This window comes from Pundamilia nyererei, unplaced genomic scaffold (genome assembly GCF_000239375.1).
Source record: "Pundamilia nyererei isolate P.nyererei 1_Seehausen unplaced genomic scaffold, PunNye1.0 scaffold00261, whole genome shotgun sequence".
In the NCBI taxonomy this organism is placed as follows: Eukaryota; Metazoa; Chordata; class Actinopteri; order Cichliformes; family Cichlidae; genus Pundamilia; species Pundamilia nyererei.
In genome coordinates this window covers 679,391-690,165 of record NW_005187662.1, presented here as the reverse complement: position 1 = coordinate 690,165, position 10,775 = coordinate 679,391, and the positions used below count along the sequence as shown (strand labels likewise).

Here is a 10,775-nt window from a genome sequence, read left to right as displayed (position 1 = left end):
AGTGTAAAACGAGATGCTTCCTCGTAGTGGGCATTTTTTCCCTGTACTGTGTAAGGAGTTTCATGATCTGCTGAATAGAAGTTTTCATTTTCACTTCCTCTGAACTATCTAGAAAACAATAGTTGCAGTTTATTCTACATTTATGACTTATTAAAAACAAACAAGTGAGATCTGAGATCTATTAATTATTAATTGATCTGTTAGTCTCTTTAATCTTGATCCACATACTGGTGAAAGGACTGGTAGTAGGACTGGTAGTAGTTAGAAACTAACTACTCTATCGAGTAGTTAGTTTCTACCCTAAGCCCTTAAAACATACATGCCTCATGCACTTATTCATACTTTATATTTAATATTCATACACAGTTGCACCCAAATGAATGCATCTCAGGCTTCAGTATCTTTCCCATTAATGCTTTGGTGTGCAGACTGGAGTCACCAACCCTCTAATGACTTGCTCTAGCTACTCTACTATAGCCACCCTGTAGCAAAGTGTTGTAGTACTACCAGAAAAGCTTCAATAATTCCAGTGCCGTCTAACACATTAGTCAAAATCTGAATTGTGTTCATCTGGGTCGATGTCTGGTAAGTGTGAAAACCACAGCTGCTTATTCACATCATTTTCATACTTGTCAAATTGTTCAGTTACTCCTCGTATCATATGGATGAAAAAACAATCATTCTTATCAGGGTAGAAAAAGAGACAAGTGGGTCCAAGCCATGTCTCTGTCTGCATAACAGAGCCACTAAATTATCCTACAGAGTCAAGATTCAAGTTTTTGCTTTACTTTGATATTAATACTATTGGGGAAACAAACAAACAAATGTTATGTTAAAAGTTTGCAGAGTGTGAAGGTGGCAAACTCAGTGTGGGGCTGTTTCCTAAACTGCTGCAGTGCTCATTTATTAAGAATTATAGAAATAAGTTATTCAAACAACAGAATCAGAATATCGATCCTGTGCCTCTTGCACTTTTCTGATTGATTGCACGAAGAAGAAAGAAAGAAAAGTCAGGGATGCCAACTAGGAAACACTATATCTGTGATCTTCTATTCATTGTACAAGTATTTTGTCCTCTTTTTGAACTCGGGACATCTGTCTTTCACAAAACTGAGATCTAAGTAACAGACCTGAGTCAATGGCAGTATTGCTTAAGTGTTTAATTATGTTTTGGATCCAGTTTATGTCTTTACCGACTTGTCCCTTTTTTAAAGTAAAACTTACACACACACCCCCCTTTCTTCTTTTTTTTTTTTCTTTTTTTTTTTCAAGTGCATGCCCATGTTTGGATACTTGCGTTTCAAGTCATTTTAAAGCAGCTCTGTTACTTATATGTCAAACTAATATTACAAATAATATATTCATAGCATAAAATGTCTGTGTTTACTGTGGGTCCTCAGGTTGTGGTGACCAACACAGTTCCCCATGAAGTACAGAAGCTGCAGTGTCCAAAGATCAAAACTGTGGATGTCAGCATGATATTAGCTGAGGCTATCCGCAGGATCCACAATGGCGAGTCCATGGCTTACTTGTTCCGCAACATCACTGTGGATGACTAGTGGCATCAGAGGTTGTCAGTGATAGAGAGCAAGTCATAATTTCCTGTGTTATACATGTTAAAAAAAAAAAGCAATGTAAGTCATTTGAAGCGATTCTATAAATTGCCCAAAGTTATTTATCTTCTTACCAGAAGTTATTAAAAAATATTTCACTTGTTAAAAACTGATACGTTTTCGGGCGTGTCGTGGATATTATAAAAAACAAGACCTGTTTCAGTTTTTTAAGGCACGTCTCGCTGCTCTCATTCATTTCACTTGAACAAAAGATGCTTTGCATTGGTATTATTTTGTCATACTCGAACAGTACCTCCTATCTAGTGACTGAGCTTAATCTGCAAAGGAGAAGAGCTGGCAAGAATTTGTTGGCTTTACTAACCAACACCTTGCCAGGTCTTGTGATCAGGGCTGCTCAGGCACTGATTTCTTTGCACTGAACGAGGCATGTTTCATCTAATGAGTAAGAACAAGTATACAAACTGTAGTTCTCAAATGATCATTTTTATGCAGCTTTTCTTTGCATCTTCTGTGGAAATATTTGGGGAAATAAAAATGTTTTTGAATGTCGTCACCACAGGTTAAAATGTCACTCACTTTTGTTGTATTGCACTCTCAGCAGGAAGTTAAGAGCGAATGGCTTCATACCACCGCTGCAAGCTGCTGTGGGCGAAATGAGCCTTTATCATATTCTCGCTTTATTAATTGACTGAAATGCCGTTAACTACTACCTGATTGTGACAATGCACTACATATGACATAGCTAAAGGGAGGTGTGCACCACACTATTGCCAACTGATGCAGGGAACTGCGATGGTTTGGTTGAATGCCTTTGATGAAGGTGAATATTGTTCTCTGTGTAATTAAAAGTACAGATAATTTGTGCTACCTACTTTAGATGGCCTATATTGAAGCCTTGACTTGGATAGACAGTTTTGCAACATACTGACATCTTTGTAAGGTGTCCCCTGTTTGTGCATTTGTTTTGCCTTCTAATTTTTAAGATGATTTGCGACACAGCAGCACAGTTCTGATGTTAGTCTCCAAGTGATTATGGCCTCTGAGAAAACTTCAGAGTGAAGGTTGAGTGAAAATGACTTTATTTTCTATGCTGTTTGAGCCTTTTGCTCAGGGAAATATACTTTAGAAGCCAATGCACAATTATTTGCTCTTGTGCTTATGAAGGTGTTTTACTGTTGTGTGCGCACACCCTAATACTTCGAGAATGTCTTCCATACAGCAGTACTGTACACCTGTGCTCGTTTTATCTTATCATTTAGGTTTGCTATAGATGCTGGATGTTATTTGATAAGGTTGGGCACTCTTGTGCACAGAGTTGGGTAAAAATGCCATTACCATGTCAGCTCAAATTTCTGTCCACAGCGTGTTTCAGAAATCCTCTGTATTTACTGTTTCCCTGAACCCCTCCCCATCCCAACCCCACCTTTCTGTCAGACTGTACTGTGTTTGTCACTGTTTGTGAAATTAAAAAAAACATTGCCTCTGGTTCTGCCTCATCTCTACCAAATAAGGAATTTTATTATTAATTAAATTAATTAAATCCACAGCATCTGCCACTTTTGTGAAGGAAAAAAAATGTTATTTGAATAACTCCCTTTGCAAAACATGTGCACCTTAAACTACTATCTATCTATACATTCTAGATTATTTGAGTCTGTTCTGTTTCTCTAAAGGCTGCACCATGTAATGAAAATCATATCTAATTTGTGCTGCATCAATCAAAAACAAAAAAACGCTTATTGGCTTTATAACATATGTTATAACACTCAAGCTAAATAATTGCATCCATATTACATTTCTGCTTAAAGGCTACCACATAGCTTATAAAGTCACAAGCCCAAATTTGACATCAGTTAACACAATGGGGCGTCCATTAAACATTAAACATCCATTAAACAAGTTCTAAAAAAAAAAAGAAAATCAATCTTTAGCTGTGTTCTTGACATACTGCCTGACTATGAACCTTATGTAGACTGTTTGTACTATATGGCATAGCCATTACCCTTTACAGCTCCATCACTTTCACTTCAGAACCTCTCTGAAGCCTTTGTGGTCCAGGACTGTTTCCAAAGAAGGACGTGGATTCAGAAATCAAACTGGATTCTCTGAAAACCAAAATAGTCACAGAATTTCTTTTTTGTTCCATAACAGCTAGTTTACTGATGCTGTAGAGGTGCAAATGTCTGTTTAGTTTTATAGGTTGTGGTGCTTAACAAAATTTATTGGAAAAACAGGATATGGGGACTGGATTAAAGTTTAAGAAGTACCAGGTTTGGTTTGTGGGCCTTAGTTTTGAATTCAACTAATATGTAATAAAAGAAACTGATCTGTCAGAATCAGAGAGATTTAAAGATTACAGATACATTTGATGTCCAAATGTTCTATTTCAGCAAGGAAAAGCTAACATTTTGTTCCATTTGTAGTTTTTGGCTACAAAGAACCAGATTTCTCTTTGCTTTTCTGGGTTTTTATATGTATTTGGTTTGGATATTTAATGAATCCTGCTAAAACAATCTTGCAGAGACAAATATAAAATTGAATACAGCTTTATGAGAAGGCTTTCAGTTACTTTTAACATGCACTGTGATTCAAATGTTAGCATAAAGATCCAGTATGCAGTTGCCATTAGGTCTTACCGCTTCCTTAAAAACACCTGATGTGGACGTCAGAGATCCTATACTTGTTCAAAACTTCTCAGGTATATAAACAGCACTGAGGAGCTTGGACCAAGTCTAGGAGCAGAGACAAACACTTTGCCAGGCAGTGTAGGGATTTCAGAGGTCATACTCACAAATCAGACTTTTCTACTTGTTGCTATAGTAGCAGTAATCCTATCTGAGTAGTTTGCATTTCCTTTACCCTTATCTACAGCTGAGCCCTGTGCTCTGCCAGCAACCTAAGTAAAGAGGTTTAAATCGCACCTGAGTTTTAAAAGGCAGGGGTCCCCCCTCCCGGGTCTTCGTCCATGTGCTGAGAAAGATGGGTTTGTGAATCTCAGTGGAGCAGCTGAGGGCAGCTGTGAGTTTAAACAAGGCACTAAGAGGAACTAAAGATGTGATAATTACAGATCACTTCCTTGTCTCATTCTGAGGAAACAATGTACCTTATCTGAGCATTTTTGGAAAAAGGAAGTGCACCTTTTGGTCTCTTTCTCTAAGCCTGTGTTGCATTTTAACAGTCAGGAAATGCTAACAATGTGTATGAAGTTCTTTTAGAGAACATGAAAAGTGAACATTAAATAGCATGATACTTTATCATGCTTTATTAGGCAACTTTGTCCTGTCATTGCTGCCATTGTTAAGAGTGGAGAATTAGAGGACCATCTGGAGTAAGCTCTTTAGTCAAATCATCATGTGAATTTCTTGAAGCAGTGGATCAGATTTTAGTCTCACCCCACCAGTTTGGTTGGAATGAAAACCTCTTTATCAGCCTTTGTTGCATGTTTCAGTATACACAGTAGATACAAAATCCAGCTAAACAAAACATGTGAGACATTACTCATCCAGATTTAATCTCAGTAACTAATTTTACTTCAGATAATAAAATTAGTAACTAGATTTTATTTTGCACTTCAGGAGGTTTTGGAGACATAGTCAGTGGTGTCTCTGTTCAACTCCTCATTAACACAAATATCTAATCAGACAGTGACGTGGCATTAACTCAAGATGACCTGCTGAAGTTTGAACAGGGTTAAGAATTGTTTTTTTATGTTCAACGGGCTGGTCTGAGATTTTCCTGTGCAGCATCTCTTGACTTTACAAAGACTGGTCCAAGAAACATCAAATATCCAGCATGCGGCAGTTCTCTGGGTGCAAAATACCTTAATGCCACACGTCAGAGGAAAATGGCCAGACTGCCTCGAGCTGCCTCGAGCTGATAGGAAGGGAACAGTAACAAGGTGTGCATAAGGGCATCACTGAGCGTGCAACATGTCAAACCTTGAAGCAGATGGGCTACAGGAGCAGAAGACCATACTAGTGCCATGCTGTCAGTTATGAAATAAGGCTAGATTTGGCACAGTTCATGGTGGTGTAAAGGTTTCTTGCCATATTTCGGCATAGTTGAAACGCCACGGCCTACCTGTGACCACTGTGCGCCCATCTTCTGACAGATGCTTCCAACACGAAAACAGACCTTGTTATAAAACTATCATGATCTCAAACTGGTTCTTGCACATGACGATAGCTTCCCTGTATTCATGTCTGTGAAGGTTCTCAGTCATCCAGGTCATCGTAGTCTAAGGAGCCAAGGTGTGAGCCACACCCGCTTTCTCACCTTGGCTCATGTGATTAGGTAGAGGATCATCAGGGGGTCCTTTGTCCCTCTTTGGGAGGAAACTCCCACTGGGTTTAAATCTGGGACTCTCCACCATTTGACCCTTAGAACTGAAGAAGCTTCTCGGATGAGAGGTGAAACGTCTTCAAGCAACTCAAAGAAGTCCAGATGCTTTTCTTTCCAAGCTCCTTAGACTTCCCTGTATTCAAATGACCTCCACAGTCACCAGCGCTCAATCCAATAGATCACCTATGGGAAACCTGCAGCAACTATGTGATGTTGTCATGTCTCAGAGGAATGTTTCCAGCACCTTGTTGAATCTGCGCCACGAAGCTGTTCTCGAGGCGGAAGGGGGTACAAACCAGTACTCACAATGTGTACCTAATAAAGTGAAGTCATCAAACAATGCACACATCACCAAGTGCACCACCAGAGGGCAATGCAGCACAAAACAGAGCTTGTGCCGTTGAGATTGTGTTAAAGACCAACCAAGCGATCCTATTAGTTGATTTAATCCACTCAGTACCAACATAACTTTTCTAGGGTCTTAGGAACAAACTGTAAGACATGTCAGTTGGGTGATTCAGCAGGTTTTTTTTACATTTCCGTCTTATAAAAAACAAAAAAACAAATGAAAAAACCTTTAGAGATCTGGTTAGACCAGCCCCATTCTCTAGAAGGGAGGTATAGTTCGTCTGTAAGTTTTGCCACAAATGCATTGAAGTGTGCAACAAGAATTAGTGTCTGGGTGCCTGGGCTTTCCTCCTACAGTACTAAAATTTGCATGTTAGGTCAAAGTTTCTGTAGGTGTGAATGTGAGTGGCAGTGGCTGTCTCTGCACCATTAGCCCTGTGATAACTGGGCCAACAGACTAGACAGTCTCACCCCACCAGTTTGGTTGGAATAAAGAGACCCAGACCCTGAATCAGGACAGCAGAAGAAAATTGATGGATTGATGTTGAATTGATTTGAATTCTTATTATAAGAGAAACAGTATAGGAGGTCTGTGCAGTGTGAATCTTTTTAAGGACATACAAAATAAAGTTGTTTTATTTATTTAATGGTCACCTGTTTTCACGTGTTAGACTTTAATTTTTTGCTTTTTTTAGATTCATAACTTTTCACTTATGACTGTGAAAACTTCCCCTAGTTTTACAGTAACTTTCATACCGTTCCTGTTTGTCTGCTCTGCTGCTCTGTCAAATAACAAAGTCACAGCAGTAAACAAGATAAAATAGTCGGGATAGACAGGATTAAATTCAAATCTTTTATTTAACTTGAAATAAGCACTGAATAAATACATCGAACACGCCTTTGTGGCTCTTTGTGGTGTCACAATAAATAGAAAATACCACATTAATAAGAAAAGAAAAACAAAAAAAACCTTTATGCTCAGATTTGCAATGCACTTCTGTCAGCTATTCTTTAAGACAAACTCACATAAATAAACATCAAAGTAGAGAGAACCAGCAGTGAATGTGCTCTGTGTATTTAAATGTTAGCGGTTTTGCAAACAATCTTCTAAGAGCTGTAGAACAGGTTGCACAAGCATTCACAAGAAAAAAAGTTTCAATTTGTCCTCAGTTGTTCACTTGATTCATAAAACTGACATATGCAGACACAAAAACACTTTTGCATTTATATGGTTTCACAGTTATTGCACTTTCTTTTAACAGCAGTAACATAAAGGCCCCAAATCAAACATTATCATATATTTGTATGTAAAATGAGCTCTGCACTGTCACCATATCTTACATTTTTAACATTCACAGTAAGTATTTTCGAGCTCAGCCACATTCCACACTGTCTTTAAGGTCGTATTTGTTTACATCATCACATGTCGGTCCTCGCTGCAGCATCTCTGTGCTGTCAGTGCCTCTGTGGGGCTAACTGCAGTGTTTACAAGACTGATGGACAAATATTTTACTGACTCAGTGTCTCACATGAAGCTTAAGATGTATAACAGGATTTCTTGTTTTGCTTCTGTCCAAATCTGACCCTTGCAAACGAGGAACTTTAAATCTATTTACAACAGTTTTCTGCCCCCCAGTCTCACTTTGTCCTTTGTGCATCTCAATATCGCTATGAGAGGAGGCAGCTGTTGGTTTTGTTCATAGGAGGTCGTTTGTTGCTGTCTTTGGGGAAGGTTTCCCGCCTCCGGCACAGTGCTGGACTGAGCCGACTAGGAAGATTGGCCTGCTGGAGCAGCTCCCTGAAAGCTTCCAGGACATTGATGTTGTCTTTGGCTGAAGACTCCAAGAAGCTGTGGTTCCAGTCCAACTCCACAGTGGACTCCACGTCCTCGCTGGACACCTGTCGCTCATTGTTACGATCAATCTTGTTCCCTATCACCACAATCGGTGTGTACTTGTCCTCTTTGATATCTAGGATCTCATCCCGCAGACTCTTGACTGCCTCCAGAGAGTCAGGGTCATCCACAGCGTAGACCAGAGCAAAGGCATCACTGTTCTGGATGGAGAGCCTGCGCATGGCAGGGAAGGAGTAGCTGCCACTGGTGTCCATGATGTTGATAGTGACTTTGACACCCCCCACCTCATATTCTTTCCTGTGGAGCTCCTCCACTGTACGCCGATGCTTTGGCTCAAAGGTATCTTTGAGGAAACGTTGGATGAGGGCTGTCTTTCCCACTCCACCTGCTCCCAAAAACACCAGATGCACCTCTGTCTTCTCTTTCACTTCAATAGACATCTTGATGTGCTTCTTCGTGTAACAGGAAGAATTTGCCTTTTTTTCCCCCCTTTATTCTTCTCCTCTTTGGCTGTGGATCCTTAGCCTGGAAGGTGTTTTGATGGCAATGATGAAGAGGGAAGTGGTTGGCATGTGAGTCTGCCTGTGAGGCTACACTGCTCATTTATTTACACACATTGCCTGCCCCCTTCTGCTCCCAGCCAATCAGCAGGGAGCAGTGTCTCCATCTTGAACCTGCACCAGCCAATCAGAGATACATGTAAATCAGGTCCAGTAAGAGAAAAAAAAGGTGATACTGAGATACTTTCACTGAGAGTTTTGTGTGCAGTGCAGAAAGCATTCCTGACTGCTGGCTCAACATCAAATATCTCAACACATCTGTTTATCTGAAAAATAATACTTCCCTTTGCAGCAAGGAGGTTAATCATTTTCATCTTTTGCTAAAAGTTTGTTGTAAAAGAGTTTATACTATAAATTGTTCACACTCAAGTGGAATTTTTCTTCTAACATAAAAGACTTAATACTCAGTTGTTGTAGCACCAGAATCAGAAAAAATATTTAAGGCTTTTGGTCTGCCTTCTAGAGTTCATTTAGGCAACTACAAAGTCGATATCAGCCACAGTTCTGACAGATCAGCTTTCTATGTCTAATAGGCAAGTCTCATATGGAGCATAATGTTTAAATTGTTTTAGCCTGCTAAAAGTTGCTGTGCACATGCAAGCTGCTTTGCTACCCATTTTTGTCCTTCTAATATTGTGACTGACTTATTCACATCTATTGTACCTGATCTCTGCTTTGTTCGGTACTGATGGTCTTTTATCTTCTTCACAGATCTCAGAACAGAGCAATGATGAAAAATTTTAATCACTGTAAATAAACACTGTTTGACTTTATTTGTCCTCACTGAAGTATTGTAATTTAAATTTACTGGTATAAGAAAAAGAAAGTAGTCACAGGATTCTGTGGCATTCAGTACAACCTTACTGCTCCCATAAGAAGCAGTATAAAGAATTAACTAGCAGCCAGTTGGTGATAATGAAGTGCACATCATTAACTGATAATCAGCAAGCGTGAGCACCTCTATAAAGGCATAATTTTCATAGTGTGCCAGTCTAGTGCATTCAGTTGTCTGTTAACACAATCTTCCCAGAAGTGAATGTCCCAGCAAATTAACCACAAGGTCAGACTGTGGAACGCTCAGAGAAATAGTAAAAAACCCCAAAAGCTACATCTCAGACTCTACAGGCCTCAGTTAGCATTTTAAATGTCGAAGCTCATGACAGGTAAGTTAGAAAAAGATTGAACAATTTTGGCTTGTTTGGAAACGTTGCCAAAAGTCCTAAGGCTTGTAAAGTTGTATCTGAACAAACTGCAAGACTTCTGGAGAAATTTCTTTGGGAAACATGAGAGGAAACTGGAGATGTTTGTACATGCAAAGCGGCATATTTGGAGAAAATCAAGTGCAGCATATCAGTGCAAACACTTCATTTCAACTGTGAAGCACGGTAGTGGAGGTGTGATGAAATGAGCTTTGACCATAAACTCAATTGTAAGGATTCTTGTGAGGACACATGACTGACAGCTAAAGGTTGACTCTAATTAGGACATAAACAGGACAATGATCACAAGCACAGCAGCAAATGCACAACAGAATGACTGAAAAAGAATATGTGGATTGTGTAATTCACTCTAAATATCCTAAATAAATTGTCAATTCATGTCATTTTTGAGTTTACTGATTTTACATCATGATTGTAATGCATACTGCACTCTACTTAAAGGGGAATGTTAATAACCAGTAATATACTGGCTAATTCAGGAAATAAAACAAGCACACTGTCACCGTTTTCTCTTTTGCAATAAATATTAACTGTAATACTTTTAAAGTACAGTTTATGATCTTACTTTTATTTATTAGGGATGCTACATTTAGACTAGATGTCCATATTGATCATATTTCTCTAAAGATGGAATGCAATGTCTCTCTGCTCAGGTTTTCACTTCATTGGTGAGTATTGGTGCAAAAATAGCTTTGGTCTTTGGGCTTTTCCATTCTGTGGATGCATAACTTTGTTTTGGCAGCTTTGATCATTTCTAGCTTAAAAAAACAAAATACTGATAAAATGCTAAATTCGAGAGTTCAAACCAGCTGGGGAAGTTAGTGTAGTTTTGATTTATAGTCTTGACCGTGAACAGTAACTTTATTTTGGTCTGTTT

General features: G+C 39.0%; 2 protein-coding genes across 2 annotated transcripts in view; one reads left to right on the top strand and one right to left on the bottom strand.

Moving 5' to 3' along the window:
- LOC102192952 (phosphoribosyl pyrophosphate synthase-associated protein 1-like) overlaps positions 1 to 2,111 on the top strand; it is an 11,025-nt gene extending 8,914 nt beyond the window's left edge. The window contains exon 9 of the mRNA XM_005750097.1: positions 1,401 to 2,111. Within this exon, the coding sequence (XP_005750154.1) occupies positions 1,401 to 1,559 (159 nt within the window). The 3' untranslated portion in view covers positions 1,560 to 2,111. The remainder of the gene's footprint in view (positions 1 to 1,400) is intronic.
- A 5,121-nt stretch (positions 2,112 to 7,232) lies between these two features.
- LOC102192661 (ras-related protein Rap-1b-like) lies at positions 7,233 to 8,680 on the bottom strand. Its single transcript, XM_005750096.1, has one exon. The coding sequence runs from the start codon at positions 8,556 to 8,558 to the stop codon at positions 7,932 to 7,934; it is 627 nt and encodes a 208-aa protein (XP_005750153.1). The 5' UTR covers positions 8,559 to 8,680; the 3' UTR covers positions 7,233 to 7,931.
- Positions 8,681 to 10,775: the final 2,095 nt, after the last annotated feature.